The sequence below is a fragment of the Staurois parvus genome, unplaced genomic scaffold, assembly GCF_062004578.1.
Source record: "Staurois parvus isolate SC_StPar_1 unplaced genomic scaffold, SC_StPar_1.0 ptg000350l, whole genome shotgun sequence".
Lineage (NCBI taxonomy): Eukaryota > Metazoa > Chordata > Amphibia > Anura > Ranidae > Staurois > Staurois parvus.
Genome location: NW_028318146.1, coordinates 3,058,565 through 3,080,503, shown reverse-complemented (window position 1 = coordinate 3,080,503; position 21,939 = coordinate 3,058,565). Strand labels below are relative to the sequence as shown.

The 21,939-nt window shown below is 44.6% G+C and overlaps 1 protein-coding gene across 10 annotated transcripts in view; it reads right to left on the bottom strand.

Annotated features, from left to right (window-relative positions):
* Positions 1 to 21,635, bottom strand: part of PPFIA1 (PPFI scaffold protein A1) — a 156,857-nt gene extending 135,222 nt beyond the window's left edge. For 5 of the 10 annotated variants that reach the window (XM_089684584.1, XM_089684588.1, XM_089684585.1 and 2 more), the window contains exons 1-2: positions 21,331 to 21,634; positions 3,177 to 3,440 (exon numbers count right to left, since the gene is read on the bottom strand). In XM_089684584.1, the coding sequence (XP_089540710.1) occupies positions 3,177 to 3,440 (264 nt within the window). In that variant the 5' untranslated portion in view covers positions 21,331 to 21,634. Of the gene's footprint in view, positions 1 to 3,176; positions 3,441 to 21,330 lie in introns of all 10 variants that reach the window. The other 5 variants (XM_089684589.1, XM_089684590.1, XM_089684592.1 and 2 more) reach the window with 2 other exon arrangements.
* Between the last annotated feature and the right edge of the window lie 304 nt (positions 21,636 to 21,939).

Here is a 21,939-nt window from a genome sequence, read left to right as displayed (position 1 = left end):
CAGATGGTGTCAAGCGTGTGTGGCGGCAACCAGGTGAGGAGTACAAAGACAAGTGTGTCTTGCCTACAGTCAAGCATGGTGGTGGGAGTGTCCTGGTCTGGGGCTGCATGCGTGCTGCCGGCATTGGGGAGTTACAGTTCATTGACGGAACCATGAATGTCAACATGTACTGAGACATACTGAAGTAGAGCATGATCCCCTCCCTTCGGAAACCAAACCGCAGGGCAGTATTCCAACAGGATAACGATCCCAAACACACCTCCAAGATGACCACTGCCTTACTAAAGAAGCTGAGGGTAAAGGTGATGAACTGACCAAGAATGTCTCCAGATCTAAACCTTATTGAGCATCTGTGGGGCATCCTCAAATGAAAGGTGGATGAGCGCAAGGTCTCTAACATCCACCAGCTCTGCGATGTCATCATGGAGGAGTGGAAGAGGACTCCAGTGACAATCTGTGAAGCTCTAGTGAACTCCGTGCCCAAGAGGGTTAAGGCAGTGCTGGAAAATAATGGTGGCCACACAAAATATTGACACTTTCCTCTCACTTCCTGTTTGGCTATTGGACAGGAAATGAAGGAAAATCTCTGCAATGGGGCACAGATGGCAAAAAAATAACATTGATAGGGTTTATAACCCTCCAAAATGAAAAAAAAAGTTGCCTATAGTTCTGCTTTCATCCGTTATGTGACCACAAACAGCACCAATCAGCTCTGTGCACACTAGCACAAAAGTGACAACATACTGCAGAGACATGTGCATAATGTGTCACGTTAGAAATATGCTTCGCCCACAACCTTTAGAATGATCACTTACAAAGAATATACAGTATGGTATTTATGAGCCCTGTAATTCAGCATTATATGGACTATAATTTTAATAAGGTTCACTACTCAGATATTAAAGCATGTGCATATGGGTTTACTGGCACTTTAACAATACCCTGTACCACCGCAGATTATAAACTTTGTATCATAACATCCAAACATGGGACTACACAGACCTACGCCCTAGCACTCAGAGAGACTCACAGGGGACATAAATCTTGATATAGTATGAAGCTGCCAATGTTTTCAATACACCATGTTGTAAACTAATGCATCAATCCTACATGTAAACACAAGACAATAAAAACTACTACTCACTACACAAATGCACATAGCAATAGACCAAATTCCCAGTGGAATGTTGTTAGCCTGCTGCATTAATAAAATGAAGCTTACATATGCAGCCTAGCATAATCTCTTTAAAGCAAAACAGCAACCCGGGTGTTACGATTGTAACTCAAATGGCAGAGAAACAACTTTTGCCAGTTTTTAAGATGTTACAAATTTGTGGATGTCTATGAAATGTCCAAAATAACTGAACGACTGAAGAGAGTTCAACAAACAAGAAGCTGAGTGACTTCAGCAGATAATATCCACCCTTATTTAAGGGGTGTGTTTCCTGTTAATCCTGCCAAGGCTACTAAAGAGACTACTTAGGAGACCAGCAAAGATTTACTTTAATATAAGGGGTCTTAAAACTTGACTTTGCAACGGTGATGCCAGTTCTTGAAGCACAATCCTTACATTTCAGTAACAGCAGTGCCTCGTCTTCTGTACACACAAGAGTCTTTTGTCTGCAGGCAATGATAGCCAATGCAATAGCACTGGAGCAACTCTTCAACATGTCACCAGCAATAAATACCTTCATTGCTAAAGAATGGTGCTCATTTAGGAAAACTGGGCAGAGGACAATGAATGTCATCACGGTTTCCAAGAGCTGAACTTCCAGAACAGGCTATAAAAGTACAGAAGTTTTCCACTTATTCCATCCTTAACCATCACTGACAAGAAGCAATGTCTTATTTGGAGCCCTCACCATTTAACCTCCTTAAATTGCACATCTGAAATGGTCTGACACGACCAGCAATCAAACTGCTCATATTTCTTTGGCAGTTCACAGCCTCCTAATGGCAGTCAGTGAGTTTCAGAGGTTTTACGGTCCCTGGCTAGCATGGCCTTAACAAAAAACCAAAGGCTTTAAACGTGGGTGGCAAGCTTTGATGAAAACACTAACAGTATTGCCAAGTTCTGGTGGCTTCAGAGCTCTTCCACTGGGGTGAGGAGAGGTCTCTCATAAAGTAGGCAACTTTAAGGTAATCCTATCAAGATAATACGAAAGCTAAAAAGCCTGTGATCATCATCACCCGTACTGAGCTACCAAGAGAGTCTGTAATCTGCCAATAAATAGGAACTCTCAACCTGCATACCAGTTCCAGACATTGATGCAAGCATGTGGATGACAGCCATGGAAGCTCAATGTATCTTTAAAAACATTTAAACAATGGCATCTTCTATAATTCTAACCTAACAAGCACCATATAAAGCAAAATTGTTACCAGCTGTTACAGTCAAAAAACATTTTATTTGTGTCAGCTGCACCCATTGTGTTCCATAGTCCTTTACAGCTTTATGTATCTCCTGAAATGTCACTTTATACATAAAAATAAGTAGTCACAGACTGAGAGCAAACAGTGGAAATCCAAGTCTAATCTTCTGCAAGCCAAACAGGATGGCAATAAGTCAATATAAGAAAAAGAGATGTAAAGTCACATGACTGTAAAGACACACAGCTTGCGGCTCTTATTGTTCATAAGCCAGGCGCTCACTAGCTGGGCAACCTTGGGCTCTTTAGTGATGATGTGAATATGAGTCCATGTAGAGGCATTTGCTACCTCACAGCTTATCAATGGCTTCTTTACATTAATATACAGTATTTATATAGCGCCAAAGGATATGCTCAGCGCTGTACAGTAGCAAGGGGGGCAGAACATGAGACAAGACAGTAACAATACAATACACGAGGGGTTCGAGGGCCCTGCTCTTTCGAGCTTACAATCTAGGAGGGAGGGGAAGGTGGTACAGGAGGAGATGGCTGTGGGGGATGGAGTGGTGGGAGGAGTGGAGGAGGTTAGTTGTTAGGCGAGGTCGGGTGTTAGGTGAGGTTGGGGTAGGCTTCCCTGAAGAGGAGGGTTTTCAGGGTGCGCCTGAAGGTGAGGAGGGTAGGTGACAGTCTGATGGATTGGGGTAGGGAGTTCCAGAGGATGGGGGAAGTCTAACTAACTTAAATCAAAATTGTTATTGTTAAACAAAACGTCTTAAAAAAGCACATAATATTTAAGAATATAAATACCTGTGGCAAAGCCGTGTTGAGCTGCCTTTGTAGAGAGTCCCGTTCATGGGTCACTTCCTGTAGCTTGCCTTGATTTATCCCTAGTGTTTCCTGGGTCTCTCGTAGTGTATCCAGCAATCTGTCCCTCTCTTCTAGCATTGAAACCATTAGTTGCTCAAAGTGGGAATCAGAGTCCGTTTGTAGAGGGGAGCCCGATCCATGGCTTCCGTTTCCCCCCGAAGGCATCTCAGCCTCGCTGATAGTTGGCATCACTTCGCACATCATCTTTAAAAGAAGATGACCACATCGGTTTAGTGTGTTTCCAAATCATACACCAAAAATTTAGCAAGCGAAAGTCCAAAATACAAAATGCATCCTTCATAAGCTTCCTAAATACAACACCTCAATGTATTGTTCACCAGCAGACTGACAGGTATAATACACATACAGGTCCGGCCCACAAGGAGGCGGTATGCATTGTGTGCTAACTACGGGGATACAATAAAGGACAGAATCAATCGTTTGCATCAAATGTGAAGGAAAACATTCTGATCAAAAGGAGGATATTGTTATAATCTTGAATTCACTAAATTAACCAATTACCATTTAAGCTACTAATTGTATTTACACATCTCGTGAATCCGCAGGGCGCATGTCTGCAATAACAAATTGTAAGATTCTGATTTAAAAAGGGTACCCTTTTCTTGCCAGTGATTAACAAGAAATGCTTCAGAGCTCCCTCATTTGGCCTAAAGCCTAGTCAAATAGCACACATGGGCTTATTTACTAAAACCAGAGAATGCAAAATAAGGCTCATTCTGCCTAGAAACCAATCAGCTTCCAAGTTTTATTGCCAAAGCTTAACTGAAGAAGCTGAAGTTAGAATCCAGAGCAGCTGTGCAAGGTAGCCAATCAGCTTCTGAGTGCTCCAGTTTTAGTAAATCTCCCCCATAGTGTCTGGCTGTTTCACATCATAAAGACTGTGGAACGTCTTCTGTTTTCAATTAAACAAACGCAGGTTGGTAGGCTTGCAGTGGGATAAGATCGGTACACTCCACACACACTGATAAGATTTACAAAATAATGATCTTGGTCACAAATACTGAATATCTACAGTATTAACTCTAGCACTTTTTGCTAAAGTGGGAAAAGGTTGAAATGTTTGCTTTTCATTGCCACGTCTTCACTGAGGAGATTTTACCCTTACTTCTGATTCTCTAGTCCCCAAGACAGAAAGTGAGGTGAAGCCACTAAAACTAGACAAGTGGCAATGAAAAACCTTAAAGGATAAATTCACTTTTAAAAAAATAAATAAATAAATGCACATTTTTTTGCAGGGGAAAAAAAAAAAAAAAGTGCATTTACTAGGTTTTTTTCAGCAGCCTGGAAAGCATTGCACCAGCGATTAGCTCAGTGTGTGCTATCAGCCTGTACATTGTACGAGAAGGCAGTTTCACTCTGCCAGAAAGAATCAATGAACTACCACAGCGCTCCATGGTAGTTGAATGAATGATGAAGCCAGCTGTCAAAACAGTGGATTGGGGGGGCGGGTGCACAGGCTGGTGTTACACCCATATTCAGGGTGTAACATTTTACTGTAACATGTTATGAAAGGTGAACTTATCCTTTAAGCATGGGTGTACAATAATAGAAATTCATATGAACATTCTTTAAAAAATTTAAATTCTCAGAATGTTCAATAGTAGTTCAAGATTTACTTTGCTTTTAGGTGTTATAAAGTTTTCCATCCTGTTCCTTTGAATTTTCTCACCAGAGCAGCAGAAAATGAACATCCGTTTGACCCCACTAATGATTAGAAAAACAAAAATATTCTTACACTGAAAAGTGTACAGCAAAATTCCACTAGTGTATACCAAGCTTTAGACTTTAGAGGGGAGGATTGTTAAAAGATAAGTTTACCTTTAGTAACATGTTACATCCGTAGTCAGGGTGGACAAGGCAACAGGTTTACTAATGCAGCAGACTCACAACACCCCCCCCCCATCCATTTCCACACACAATTTAAAATTAGTGTGGCTGTGCAAGCTCAACCCACACAGCTGTGTCTGGTCATGAATGAACTACAAGTCCTGTGTGCCACTGTGACAGTTTGTGGTTCTCAATGAAATAGCAAGGCGCTCATCAGCGCCCTCATAGTTCACCGACACTTCCTGAAGCTAAGTAACTGTCTGCCCATATGGAGGTATGGGCAGACAGTTGCCAGAGCGTCTACAGGTGCCTTACATTGCTCCCGTGATCCACAGATCATGGGTGCAATGCATTGCAAGCTTCATGGCAAAAAATACTTTTCTGCCTGCAAAATCACATGCATCTATGTATTGAGTTTTTTTTTACAAAAAGGTAAACTTAGCCTTCTTCTCAAGCCTGTATTGCTGAAATTTCCCATCACTAATGTTTGTGTTAGTGTGTTCACAAGGACAGGACGTGAGGGGAAATCTCTTCAACAGAAACACAGCAATAAAAACAGAGGGTCTAAGCTTTTCTTGCCATCCAAAACTGAAAGCTGAACTCCAGGATTGATATAAAGCCTTGCAATGTCACCCCATATTCACCGTAATCAGCAAGACAGTCTGTAAGGCCTAGCAGTTTACATTAGCAGTTGGGGGAGTGGTAAAACTACTTGATTCACTCTTCAGAGAGCACCGCTAGAGAAAACGAGGTCTAAAGGTAGTTTTTATAATGAAGCCTCAGACAGCACTAAAAACCCAACAGTAGTTCTAATCCTTCCCCACTCTATCTAAAATATTATGGCTTTATATAATCTTTTAGACCCTTATTGTACAGATATTCTGTCAGTCCATTTTTTACCTGTGATTGCATGAATCAAAAACAGTCTGCATATGTATCCTTATGGGTGGCTGGATGTAAGCAGATGTGCATACAATTTACATCCAGGTCATTCATGCTCATCAGATCAAATGCAACAACTTTGCATCTAGGTTCACTTTAGCAGACCTGATCAGATGTGGATGGATATAGCGGACATACATCTGTTTAAATCTGGCCACCCATAGCGATTTCATGGGTCCGGATGTCAAATGTGACATCCATTTCTATTCTTATCTGGCTCCTCAGGGGATCAGTATATGGATTCCCTACTTAGACAGAGCAGGGGCACCCATGGAGACTACTGTTGAAGCCAAAGCATGAGCATGAAAGTCAGGGAAGGAGCATTCTCAAAAGGAGAGGCAGCCTACATAATTATCCTATGACAGGTCTACTTTAACAACAATTCTCTACTGCAATAATAGCTATGATGCAAAACCTCACAAACTCTATAACATGTGATTGGCACGCACACTCACAATCAGACAGCAATTATTTGGAAATAATACACATGTATAAACAGAACAGATTTAGAACTTACCAGGCACTGAAGAGAACAAAACAAAACATCCAGACAATATAAGATGCCTCTCTATGCTGGGTACACCCCTCACAGCAAGAAATGCTGATAAAAATAGTGTGAACCCACACTATACTAACAGGGTGATTAGTCAAAAATAAATACATGCCTTTGCCATGGCAGCAAAAGGATTATCTTCTATTTCTGAACTATAGTCTCCCACACTGTTATCTAAAGCAAACCAAAGCACAAGCAGGCAGGCTTTCAGAGTCTGTCTTTGGGAGCCCATACATCAGCTATAGCCTTAAGAGTAATATGCAAAGTGAAATATTCCACTAAACACTCATCTTTCACCATTCTATCTGCTTTGCACTAATAAGAGACTGTTTTTGATTGGTATAGGTGGATTTACATTTTAACTGCTTTTTAAATAAGTTTCTAGGCAGCACTCTCTCAAAGACAATGGGGTAGATTTACTAAAACTGGAGCACTCAGAATCTGGTGAAACAGTGCATGGTAGCCAATCGGCTTCTAACTTCAGCTTGTTCAATTAAGCTTTGACAATAAAAACTGGAAGCTTTTGGTTTATCTGCAGAGCTACGCCAGATTTTGCACCATGCAGTTTCAGTAAACAAACCCCAATGGAACCTGCAAGAGTACTGCATCATCTGCATTAACATAGCTGAGGCAGGTATTTCCCAGGCCTTCAAACTAGTGAAGATCCACATGGCTATTGGTTTTAATCACTGAACCTCTAAAAGGTCAATTTAAATGTATTTCAAGAACACTATATTTGTTAACGCATTGCTGCGTCATTCATTCTGACTAGACCCCCAAAGTGCTAAGGCAATGCACATGCTGCAATGCACCAGAGTAGCTTACAATCACATCTTGCTTATGCATGTCCATGATGGGTTGAAAATGTAGAAAATAAAAGGTATAACTATTTTTTTTAAGCCTTAGAGTGCTGAGGAGATAGAACCACTCTGTGTCCCCTTTTAAGGAGATTCACTCTCTCTAGCTGTCCTGATCAAAAATGTGAGTAGGAATGAAAATGAGAAGAAATACAAACGTTTGAGTTGCCAACAGAATAGGAACAGGGGAAATCTTCTAATGGGTATGCTCGTTCCTGCGATAACTAAAGGCAATTTTTTTTTCTTTTTGGATAAGGTTATAACCTCTGTCAGTTTGTTTGTTTTTTACCATCTGTGTCTTGTTTTGTGTTCACACCTTGTCCCATGGCCAAAATAAGAAGCAAGAGGAAATCCCTACAAAGTGAGGGAATTTCTGAATGTCACCAGAACTAGTGTCCCCATTGAAAGATTTCTATTCCTCTTCAGGGAGCAATCCAAAATTTGGGATTTTTCTCACTTTCGATAATAATAGCAACCAGGGCAAACAGATAACAGATAGGGGGACCGCAATAAAAACTTGACAGCTATTCTAATACCTCCCCATTCTATTTAAAACTTAAAAAAAAAAAAGAAAAATTAAAAAAAAAAAATAAAAAAAAAATAAATAATATATATATATATATATATATATATATATATATATATATATATATATATATATATATATGCAGCACAGTGGCTAAATGGTAAGCACTTCCACCTGGCAGTAGTAGGGTCATTGGTTTGAATCCCAACCACGGCACCACCTGCCTGGAGTTTGCATGTTCTCCCTGTGCCTGCGTGGGTTTCCTCTGGGTACTCTGGTTTCCTTCCACACTCCAAAGACATGCCGGTAGGTTGATTGGCTCCCGTTTAAATTGGCTTTAGTTTATGTATGTATGAATGTGAGTTAGGGACCTTAGAACCCTTGAGGGTTAGGGACTGATGTGAATGTACAAAAAATATGTAAAGCGCTGCTTAAATTGACAGCGCTACATAAGTACCTATAATTAATAATAAAATATATATATACACACACACATACATATAATGTCTTTATATATACACCTTTATGCTTTCTATAGAAGTATATCCACTTCATTGAACTGGGTTGATTTTAGGTCAATCCCATCATTTGTATGGGTTTGAGTTTGTCTCGCTGCACCCAACTACATTACAGTAGAAACATTTGTATCCTTTCCGGCCAGACTGCGTCCAGCCACACACCTTTGGTTACATTTTGTTACACTGTGATCTTTGGGATTGTTCTTTGAAAGCATTTCTTGTCTTGTTTTGCTCAAAAAAGCTAGCAACATCTGTGAGTGACAGTCACCTCTGTATTCATACAGTTTAGCTTCACACATAAAGGATGCCAAATGCAGAAGCATTCACTGTGAAGAAATGTCACCGGCACACCAAGGATTCCTCAAACAAACTTTTATTCCATGGTCATATAGTGCAAATTAAGGCAATGTTTTGGAGCAATGTAGGGCCCCTTGGTCACTTGCCTGACGAAGGAGCCCTGCGTGGCTCCGAAACATAGCCTTAAAGCGGCAGTAAACTCAAATAAAAAAAAAAAAAAAAATTAATAAATCCCCAGCAAGGCAATGTTATAATGTCCTAGTATGCATCGCATACTAGCACATTATGAAACAACTTAGAACAAAGCCCTTCAGCTGTGCGCAGTCACCACTGATACCACTTCCAGGTTCGCAACATCCGGCTGTGTGACTGGCCAAGCCGCGATGACATCACTCTCGCGCATGCATGCGTGAGTCACGGGCCACAGCACAGTGCTCTAAAGGAATGGCGTGGGTATGCTGTTCCTTCAGAGTACATGTGTCGGATGCCAAAAACAGCAAATATCTCCTAAACTGTGCAGGTTTAGGAGATATTCATTTCACCTGCAGGTAAGCTTTATAATAAAAGCTTGTCTGCAGGTAAAAATCACAAAGAGGACTTTACTACCATTTTAATTTGCACTATTTGACCACAGAATAAAACTTTGGACCTGCTTGAGGAATAATTTGTGCGCTGGTGACATTTCTTCACATTGGATGTCCAAGGTTCCCAGCCAGTGATCACTGCGGCACCCAGCTATACTGAACAGCCAATTTGAGGAACGTGTGCATTGGGAATATTATGCAGAGTAGACACCGCCTGTTCTCCTTTTATGGGTGGTTGGATGTAAACGGGCTACCTGTCCGTTTACACCCAACTGCCATCTTATCTGATCGACAGATGGGGAACAGATCTCCATTCATCTGTTTTTTGTGGACTGGATCAAATTGGATGTAGGCGGGTGTAAACAGACATATGGGGGTTTATTTACTAAAGCTGGAGAGTCCAAAATCAGACTCCCTTCTGCATAGAAACCAATCAGCTTCTAACCTCAGATTGTTCAATGAAGCTTTGGCAATGAAACCTGGAAGCTGATTGGTTTCTATGCAGAAGGGAGTCTGATTTTGGACTCTCCAGCTTTAGTAAATAAACCCCATGGGGTCTGATCTGTCCGCCTGAAAAACTGACAGGCAAACAAGAGTGGTCCCACTCATGTGAAAGAAGCCTTACTCGTTTTAAACTTTTCCTCCAGACCTGATGAAGGGGGATTGTGTAGTCCCGAAACACATTGGCTGTCTTTTGCCTTGCTTGGTATAACCAGATGAATAGAAACTTTGGACTCCTAAGGATTTTACATTGGGTGTTATCTTTGACCTATTACACAAGGAAGTGAATAGAAATCTCCCTGATGAGTGTAAAAAAATAAATAAATGGTGATTTTAACCTTCCCCAAATGTATTCAAAATGAAGACAGGTTTTGGCTTCAGATATACAGGAACCTCTGATCTTTGAAGATGAAATAGATCAAACAAGCAAAAGGGAGGCTATGCTGCCCACTCAATCACTTTTTACAAAAAGGTTCAGCATGCAATAATCAAAAATAGTGCTTACTGTGGGAGAGAAAGTTCCTACGCTACTCAGGGAATAAAACTGGCTATAGATCCTACAGCAACTGGCCTATAGCTGCAGTTTTGTTTTTTGCTTGGGGAGAACATACATAAGTGTGCACATCTCTTATAGCAGACTATGGGGCCTAAGACAATGGATATGGCATAATATACACAGTAGTGACAGACACTAGGGGGGAGAAGACAACAGACATTATACAACATAAACCGTAGTTAATCATTACGTGGGTGTAATTGACATGACAAAATTGTATATATCGTAGTGACAGATACTCATTATGGGGCATAATATAGACATGATACAATTACAAAGTAGCAAGGGATGAAGGATAGAGACATGATGTAATAACAAAACAGACAGCAGTGACAGCCACACACTATGGGGTATAATGTGTTATATAATAAACAATATCTGAAGCAGTGACAGATGCACACATTAATGCAGGGAGGAGATAACAGACAAAATTTTATATAACATACACGGTGACAGATATCCAATACAGATGGTGACTGGTTAGTAGTCATTATATAACACACACCAGTGAAAGACACGCTATGGGGGAAGAGGATAACCATAATTTCGGACAATATGAAATATAACACAGCAGCAGACACACACCATGAAGGCTAGATTAACAATATAATATACACAGAAGTGACATACAGGTATCAGGGGTTTGGACATTTTTGAAAAATTACTTGTCCAGGGACTAAATCAGTTCCACAATCTACTTGTCCAGAAGAAAAAAAAAAAACAAAAAAAAACTTTTTTTTTTAACCAAAACCGTATTTAAATCGGAGGTAATTTTAGGAATGTCTGGGGCTTTAAGGCAACTTAAATGTGTAATAATTTTAACATTGTGCTGCATATCTCCTCCACACCTCCCTGCCTGTCTCCAGTACCGCACCCGGGGACTAGCAGGGAGGGGAAAGACCTTGCAGTGTAATGAGCACCGATTGGCTGCTCCTCGGAGAAGGGGAGTGTCAGGCTTATCCTTTATCGCTTTCATTGCCAGAGCCATTTTTGCATTTTTTGTTTAAAAAAATAATTTTAGACCTGAAGATTACACAAAACCCCCAAACATTATATAATTTATGAAAGCAGGGACCTTAGAGAATAAAATAGTGGTAGTTCCAATTTTTAATTTTGCATATTACCAAAAAATTTCAGTAAAAAAATACAAGAATTTTAGGGCACAAAAAAGCAATAAATTAACCTATTTTTTTTAAATATAAAAGATGAGGGTGCATCGAGTAAATAGATATCCAACATGTCAAACCTTAAATTTGCATGAACTCGTGCAATGGCAACGAACTTCAGTGCCCTATATTTTCTATAGGTGACACTTTTAAAGCCCCTTAGAGGTCATCAGTATAATGTAACGGAGGAGGTCTGGTGCTAGAATTATTGCACTCATTCTTGCATCCGCAGTAATATGTAACGTGTATTGCAATTGACGTTTTCATGCATAAGCGCCCCAGCGTGTGCTTTTACGTTTGTACGTGCGTATATGTGGGGGTGGGGGCCGTTATGTGCTTGGGTGTAACTTTGATTTCTTACAAAAAAAAAATTTTTTTTCTTTTTGTTAATTTTTTTTTCTTCACACAAGGGACAAGGAGGAGAAAAAGGAGGCTGGCACTGTGAGGAAGCAATCAGTGGTAGTGCTACTGCCCGAATGCTTCCGACTGACAGGTGAGCCCTGCTGCTTGCCCGCAGCAGGGCTAAAAGGTTAAGAAAAAACCTACCTGTCCGGAACAAAATGTCCCGGGCGTCGGGGATATTCAACATCCCTGAGGTATGCACCTGTATCTCATGATTAGAATATCATCAAAAAGTTAATTTCAGTAATACAATTAAAAAAGTGAAACTCATTATATAGATTCATTACACAGAGTGATATATTTCAAGCATTTCTCTTTCTTTTAATTTTGAGGAGTATGGCTTACAGCTAGTGAAAACCCAAAATTCAGTATCTCAGAAAATTATAATATTGTGAAAAAGTTCACTCTGTCTATAACGAATCTATATAATATGAGTTTCACTTTAATTGAATTACTGAAATAAATTAACTTTTTGATGATATTCTAAATAATTGAGATGCACCTGTACATACATTATTGGGGATAGGTAATAAGCATGAAGTTATAAAATAAAATACATAGTAGTGACACATAATACAGGGGTCAGGATATAAGACACAGTGTAATACTATAAAATATACAACAGTGACACACACACACACTATAAGGGGAAAGGATAAAAGATGTAAGATGCCCACACACTAAGACTCCTCTTGCTCAGCCCTGCAGACTGATTGAGAGAAATCTATTGATTCCCCCATCCATGCCAGAGTGTGGATGGAGGAATCTCCCCAGCACCACCCACAGCTATTAAAATACTCAAAGGGTGCTGGCATCTGATTAGCTACAATCATTTTTGGCCAGCAATGTACCGCCCAGCTCCTTCCATTTTCAGATTGAAGGATGTAGGGTAGGAAGGGTCTCATCATAGCCACCCACTGATCAAATTCCTGATGAACCAGCCAAAATTCGCTCAGTGCATGGCCAGCTTTATTGTCATAACATTGCATACATAGCAGTCACACAAAGTATGGATGGCAGGATACTAAACATGATGAAATTACAACATATATACAACAGTGCCACACACTGTATGGAATAGGGCAATATACGCAATGTAATAAAATACATAGTAGTGGCACATGCTATAGTGTAGATGAAAGGGAAATAGATACAATATATTCATGTAACGTACAGAGCAGCAACACACACACACTACTTGGGTCAGGACAATACATATGATGTAACAAACCATAGAGAGACAGACAGACACACACAAGAGGATGAGACAAAAGACTTGCTACAATATATACAGTAGAGACAATAATATATACAGTATAACATATTATACACAGTAGTGATACCAAGGGGGGAATAGGATAATGCACACAGTATAGCACACTATACACCAGGGGTGCTCAACCCTTTGAAGAGCAAGAGCCACGTAGGTGATTTGGTAACCAGTTGAGGGCCATAATGTAATATGGGGTTTTACCAATCCCCAAACCACAAATATAACAAACCCTTACTGTCCTGAGCTCTCTGCAATGCGGTTTCCACACTGATGTGCTTCGGTTTACCCGCACAATGGGTGCAGCACAGTGCATATGTGAGGCTATGAAAGCAGCCTAATAACCCTTATTTTAAACACACAAAAAAAGTGCTAATATGCCCATTGCAAAAGTTCAATGTAAGTGATGTTTAATACCCTGACCTCTTTCAGCTTCTGCTGGCATTGCTCTCCAGGCTGCTACTGCACTAGGTATCACCCCACCTGGGACAGGAGTCAGCACTACAGAAGAAGCATCAGATTATGCAGCTCCTGCTCCTCCCACGGCCGCCTGCTTCCTCCATGCACTCCGATACTTTGGAATGATGGGTCAGCAACCCATTGATTTTTATCTGCACTTGCCAATCCGCCATCCCAGAGCATGGGCATGTGCTTCCCTGGTTTGAGGTTGCAGGCCACATCAGAGGGCTCCGTAGGCCATGGGTTGAGCAACCCTGTTATACACAATAGTGACACCATGGGGGAATAGGATGCCACACATAGTAGTGACACCATCCGGACAAGATAATACATATAGTATAACAGCACATTATATGCACTAGTGTGGGATGGAACAGTACATATAGTATAATAACACATTACACACAATAGTGATACTATGGAGGAGAGGACAATACATGTAGTATGACATTAGACACTACAGGGATAGAAAAATACATTATAATAACATTACACACACAGTACTGACACCCAAACACAGCGTAAGGGACATGACTTACTATATAAACAGTGACACACGCTATGGGGGAGGAGATAATAGACAGAATATAACATACATAGCAATGACACTACAAGAATAGAATAACAGACGTCATACATACAACAGTGACACACAATAATACAATGTAATAAAACACAAAAAGTGGGGGAGGAGGATAACACGTGATGATGACATAATACACCTGCAGTGACACACACACATGCTATGTAAATAGGAGAACAGGTATAAAGTAATATAAACACACCGCGGTGACACACACTATGGTGAAATGTTTGACAGAGGAAATAAAACTATAATACAGCAGAGGCACCATGAGGATCAGATAATGGACATATTGTAATACAACTCTCACACTATTGGGGGGAATATCAGGTATAATGTTATGTAAACACTCACATGGGAGGACGGCATATTAGACATGGTGTAATAAACAGCACTGACACTAAAGGGGGTTGGATAATACATATACTATCATAACTCACATACAATATGGAGAAGAGTATACCAGATATTATATAATAATATGATCAGGGCTTGACAAATTTGCTTTGAATCTAGGAGCCAGATTATTTTGACTGGCAGAGATTTGATTTCAGCGACAGAGATAACCAACTGTTGATCTTTATAGGGGGTCGCTGATAAAAGGGGACTGTCATAATGGGGGAGGTCTCTAAGGGGGGCGATAATGTGAAGGGACTCTAATCTAATGAAGAGGAGGGTCTCTAAAGGGGGCTGGTAAGATAAAGGGATTCTGATCTAATGGGGGTCTGTAAGGAGGGGTGCTGATATAGGGGGTACTCTGATCTAATGGGGGGGGCTGACTTCTGATCAGCAGCAGTCAGTACCCCCCCCCCACCCCCTTAGAGACCCCCATTAGCTTAAAGTCCCCTTATATCAGTTCCCCCTCCCCCTTAGGGATCTCCATTTGATCAGGAAGACACCCCCCCTTATATCAGTACCCCTGCCATAGACTGCAAGCCAGTAAATGAAGCTGGGAGCCGGAGAGGCTGCAGTTCTAGGACTATTTTCCTCCCCTCCAGTGTGTGCATGGTGCATGGGGCTCAACCAGGTCACTCTCAACCCTTAAGTAGAGCCGAGGCTCACTGTCGGCTCCTCTGTGCATCGTCCTCGCCATCTTCCTGGCTAGACAATCAGAGAAACTGTTGTCCCCATTTCGCCTCCCTATTGGGGGAGGGAAGTTCCAGCCAATGGCGAGGGGAGAGGCAGACAGGCTTACCAAACATTGCTCCCCCACACAAGGTAGACATGTAATACGTGCCCAATAAAAGGAGAGAAGGTGAGGAGCTCAGTGAATGACTGCCTGAGGAGTTGCGCCTGGTGGCAGTAGTGGACGGGCTGGCGGGAGCACCAGGACAACACAATTTTTAACTGCTGAGGCAACCTGGTGCCTGGGATTTGTCGAGCCATGTAATATACACAGCAATGACACCATATGGGGGGGGGGGGATATATTGGGTATAATGGGGTCAATTTACTAAGAGATAAATACCACATACATTTTTTACTTAAAATAGCTCATGTGGTATTAATTCCAAAAGTAGTACAATCACTAAAAGGGATGCGTTATTTATCAAATGCATTAAATAATTATGTTTTGGGGTATTTATCACTTAAATGTAGAGTTATTTTTGGCGTTTCTTCGTAATTTTCTTTTTACATGCTAACACTATACCAGAGGAGGATAGTTCTGTAAACAAATGCACACGGAAATATGAATCTGAAAACATTCTAGCGTGCTTCCATTCACAGAACCATCTCCTTCTGGTGAAATGTTACAATTTATTTTCATTCCTGAGCTCAGGACAGAACATCTCCACACTGATACTTTGTATACTTTTAAGTTTACTGGGCAGTGTAGAGTTCTCTTCATTGTTATTATTGTACGCTGCTAAAATACCGACTGCCTACTGGCAGGTGAGAAATAACCAATGCGTGTGTGTTCTTTAGTGAACAGACTAAAGATTAATCTGCTTTTTTGGTATCTATCTCACCATTTTTAACAAAATGTACAATATTTATCTCACATTCAATATTTAACTTTGATGGATTGAATGTTTTCATCTCATGTGATATTACAGAAAAATGGGTGACATGATCTTCACACCACATGCAAAATCCTTGACACCACAGTCGCACTGAGTGCGGCTTGGCATGCGATTTGCATACCATTCGACTTGCAAATCGCAGCCTACTGTCTCCAATTAGAGCGGTCATATCGGTGCGGTTTCGACTTGGTCGTAGCCGCACCGCTTTCTAAAGTAGTACATGCACTACTTTTGGTGCGATTTGCATAGACATCTGTAACAGATGTCTTGCAAATCGCACCTGAAATCGGCATGTAATCCGACTTTGAAATTGTGTGACTTCACTGTAAGTCGCACGATTTCAAAGTCGGGCTTGATGTGACCGGGGGGTAAAGTGAATTGACCCCAATGTCATAACACACACAGTAGTAGAGGGGTTAACACATGAGGAGTATATAATACATACACACTATGGGGTATAATAAATAGAATGTCATAGCATACAGAAGTGGTGCACACTCTGCGCGATAGTATACTATGGATTATATAATATATACAGTAGTGACACCATCAAGGATTTGGTCATGGACAGAATGATAAACATTCTATGGGAGAGAATATAATATATACTCTATGGGGGAGGTATTATGTATAATGTCATAACACACTCTATGAGGGTAGCATAGTAGGGAGGATACAGCGGGTAAAATAAGTATTGAACACGTCACCATTTATCTAGGTGAATAGATTTCTAAAGGTGCTATTGACATTAAATTTTCACCACATGTCGGTAACAACCCATACAATTCATACATAAAAAGAAACAAACATAAAGCCAAGCTAACCCTCACCTGGGTTCAAAGAAAGGAAATAAAGCTGCTAGAATGGCCCAGCCAATCACCTGACTTGAATTCAATAAAAAAAAAAATCTATGGAAAGAACTAAAAGATCAGAGTTCATAGAAGAGGCCCACTGAACCTTCAAGAATTGAAGACTGTATGTGGAAGAATGGGTCAAAATCAAACCTGAGCAATGTAGTTTCTTCATACAGGACGCGTCTTGAAGCGGTCATTACCAACAAAGGATTTTGTTCGAAGTATTAAATACATTTCAGTTAACGTGTTCAATACTTTTTCCCTGTGTCATTCCATTTGTTTACACATAACTTAATTCCTGAACCTATTTGTTTGGGTTTCTTTGCATATATGGATTGTATGCGTTATTACAGACATGTGGTAAACATTTCATGTCAATAGCACCTTTAGAAATAGATTTACTCAGAAAAATGGTGACGTGTTCAATACATATTTTACTCGCTGTATAATACACACTATATGGCCATGGGGGGGGGGCATTATGTATAGTGTCATAACACACACACACCATGAGGGTAATATAATACACAGCAGTGACACCATGAAGGATAAGGTCATAGATATGTCATAACTCACAGACAGTGGGGGGAGGTGATAATACTGTACATACTATGGATGAAGATATTCAGTATAATGTCATAGAACATTAATCGTATATTAGGGATGATAGAATACACACCAGTGACACTATGAAGGATAGGGTCGTAGATATAATGTCATATAACACACTGCAGGGGGTATAATAAATATATCATCACAGAATACACTATGTGGGGGGGGGCAGGATATTGGATACAATGTCATATAGAACACAGCTGGAGAAGAGAGGATAATACATGGAGAATATAATGTCATAGAACACAGAAGTAAACACTATGGGGGAGGATAGTGTATCAGGGATGACATAATAGAATACACAGCAGTGACACTACAGAGAAAGGTCACAGACATAATGTCACACAACACAGTGGGGGCTGATAGAATACATACTAAGGGGGGGGGTATTAGGTATAATGTCCTATAACACACTCGGGGGTTCTATTAATAAGCATGATGAGTATATAATCCATACACTTACTATGAGGGGAGGGGGTAGAATGAGGAATATGTAATTTATACACACGGTATGGGGGGTATAATAATAAATATGGATATAACACATACAGTGGGGGGAGGAGGGGTATATAGCACACTCTATGGGACTTTTGAGGGGGGGGGGGGGGGGGAGGTCCTGGTCTCACATTCTCTAAGTGATGGCGGGGAAGGGGGTTGGGGGAGGGTTGTGGCCTGGTCTCACACACTCTCTATGGGATGGGGGGGGGGGGGGAGAACGGTCTCACACACTCTCTATGGGATGGGGGGGTCTGGTCTCACTCTCTGGGATGGGGGGGGGGGGGATGTGCTCTCACTCTCTGGGATGGGAGGGGGGGGGGTCTGGTCTCACTCTCTGGGATGGGGGGGGGGGGGTCTGGTCTCTCTCTCTCTGGGATGGGAGGGGGGGGGGGGAGAAATCTGGTCTCACTCTCTAAGATGGGGGGGGGGGGGAGAAATCTGGTCTCACTCTCTGGGATGGGGGGGGGGGGAGAAATCTGGTCTCGCTCTCTGGGATGGGGGGGGGGGGAGAAATCTGGTCTCGCTCTCTGGGATGGGGGGGGGAGAAATCTGGTCTCGCTCTCTGGGATGGGGGGGGGAGAAATCTGGTCTCGCTCTCTGGGATGGGAGGGGGGGGGAGAAATCTGGTCTCACTCTCTGGGATGGGGGGGGGGGGGAGAAATCTGGTCTCACTCTCTGGGATGGGAGGGGGGGAGAAAACTGGTCTCACTCTCTGGGATGGGAGGGGGGGGGGGGGGGGAGAAATCTGGTCTCACTCTCTGGGAGGGGGGGGGGGGAGAAATCTGGTCTCACTCTCTGGGAGGGGGGGGGGGAGAACTCTGGTCTCACTCTCTGGGAGGGGGGGGGGAGAACTCTGGTCTCACTCTCTGGGAGGGGGGGGGGGGGGAGAACTCTGGTCTCACTCTCTGGGAGGGGGGGGGGGGGGGGGAGAACTCTGGTCTCACTCTCTGGGAGGGGGGGGGGAGAACTCTGGTCTCACCCTCTGGGATGGGAGGGGGGGGGGTGTCTGGTCTCACTCTCTGGGATGGGAGGGGGGGGGGGGTGTCTGGTCTCACTCTCTGGGATGGGGGGGGTGTCTGGTCTCACTCTCTGGGATGGGGGGGGTGTCTGGTCTCACTCTCTGGGATTGGGGGGGGGGGGTGTCTGGTCTCACTCTCTGGGATTGGGGGGGGGGGGTGTCTGGTCTCACTCTCTGGGATTGGGGGGGGGGGTGTCTGGTCTCACTCTCTGGGATTGGGGGGGGGGGGGGTGTCTGGTCTCACTCTCTGGGATTGGGGGGGGGGGGGGTGTCTGGTCTCACTCTCTGGGATTGGGGGGGGGGGGAGAAATCTGGTCTCACTCTCTGGGATGGGGAGGGGGGGTCTGGTCTCACTCTCTGGGATGGGGAGGGGGGGTCTGGTCTCACTCTCTGGGATGGGGAGGGGGGGTCTGGTCTCACTCTCTGGGATGGGGAGGGGGGTCTGGTCTCACTCTCTGGGATGGGGAGGGGGGGTCTGGTCTCACTCTCTGGGATGGGGAGGGGGGGTCTGGTCTCACTCTCTGGGATGGGGAGGGGGGGTCTGGTCTCACTCTCTGGGATGGGGAGGGGGGGTCTGGTCTCACTCTCTGGGATGGGGAGGGGGGGTCTGGTCTCACTCTCTGGGATGGGGAGGGGGGGTCTGGTCTCACTCTCTGGGATGGGGAGGGGGGGTCTGGTCTCACTCTCTGGGATGGGGAGGGGGGGTCTGGTCTCACTCTCTGGGATGGGGAGGGGGGGTCTGGTCTCACTCTCTGGGATGGGGAGGGGGGGTCTGGTCTCACTCTCTGGGATGGGGAGGGGGGGTCTGGTCTCACTCTCTGGGATGGGGAGGGGGGGTCTGGTCTCACTCTCTGGGATGGGGAGGGGGGGTCTGGTCTCACTCTCTGGGATGGGGAGGGGGGGTCTGGTCTCACTCTCTGGGATGGGGAGGGGGGGTCTGGTCTCACTCTCTGGGATGGGGAGGGGGGGTCTGGTCTCACTCTCTGGGATGGGGAGGGGGGGTCTGGTCTCACTCTCTGGGATGGGGAGGGGGGGTCTGGTCTCACTCTCTGGGATGGGGAGGGGGGGTCTGGTCTCACTCTCTGGGATGGGGAGGGGGGGTCTGGTCTCACTCTCTGGGATGGGGAGGGGGGGTCTGGTCTCACTCTCTGGGATGGGGAGGGGGGGTCTGGTCTCACTCTCTGGGATGGGGAGGGGGGGTCTGGTCTCACTCTCTGGGATGGGGAGGGGGGGTCTGGTCTCACTCTCTGGGATGGGGAGGGGGGGTCTGGTCTCACTCTCTGGGATGGGGAGGGGGGTCTGGTCTCACTCTCTGGGATGGGGAGGGGGGGTCTGGTCTCACTCTCTGGGATGGGGAGGGGGGGTCTGGTCTCACTCTCTGGGATGGGGAGGGGGGGTCTGGTCTCACTCTCTGGGATGGGGAGGGGGGGTCTGGTCTCACTCTCTGGGATGGGGAGGGGGGGTCTGGTCTCACTCTCTGGGATGGGGAGGGGGGGTCTGGTCTCACTCTCTGGGATGGGGGGGGGGGTCTGGTCTCACTCTCTGGGATGGGGGGGGGTCTGGTCTCACTCTCTGGGATGGGGGGGGGGTCTGGTCTCACTCTCTGGGATGGGGGGGGGGTCTGGTCTCACTCTCTGGGATGGGGGGGGGGGTCTGGTCTCACTCTCTGGGATGGGGGGGGGGGGGGTCTGGTCTCACTCTCTGGGATGGGGGGGGGGGTCTGGTCTCACTCTCTGGGATGGGGGGGGGGTCTGGTCTCACTCTCTGGGATGGGGGGGGGGTCTGGTCTCACTCTCTGGGATGGGGGGGGGGGTTTGGTCTCACTCTCTGGGATGGGGGGGTGGGTTTGGTCTCACTCTCTGGGATGGGGGGGGGAGTTTGGTCTCACTCTCTGGGATGGGGGGGGGGGTCTGGTCTCACTCTCTGGGATGGGGGGGGGGGTCTGGTCTCACTCTCTATGGGAGTAAAGTGCGGGGTGCACACAGGAGGTAGGTAGGGATGAAGAGAGTGGGTCTCTGGTTACCTTGAGGCGTGTCCCCGGTGTCCGGCCGGTGCAGTGTCGGGTAGAGATGGGTCATGGACCGGGGTCGGTGGCAGTTCGGGGATCCCGGGGGGGGGCGGAAAGCGCCGGAGTTCCGTCTAGCGGAACGGGGAACCCCTTTCGGGCGGTCGCTGCGCCGGCCCCGGTACTTCCCCGCTGTGCCTCGGCCGGTGACTGGCAGGGCCAGGGATCCCCCCTCAGACGCTGTCCCGGGATCCGTCAGCAGGCCGCCTCTCTGTACCCGGCATACACCGCGGCGTCTGCTCACTGCCTGACGTGACCGGCATGCCTTGCGTCACGCAGAGGGCGGGCTCTGGGGAAACCTTGTTGTCAGAGCAACGTCTGGAGTGTTAGGGCCAGTGACGGCAGGCCAATGAGAGAAGAGCGGGCGTGTGAGGTGGGCGGTGGAGAGGTGTGCGAGGCCAAAAAGGGGCGGAGGATGAGGTGTGGAAAGGGCGGGAATCATGTGAGGTATTAGAAGGGCAGAGTCCATGCTGGAACTTGTAGTTCTTTTGTAGCTACCACAGGCTGCCTGAGTATAGAAATTCAATGTTTCCTGGCAGAAAAGAGACGTATAGGCGCATTATAATG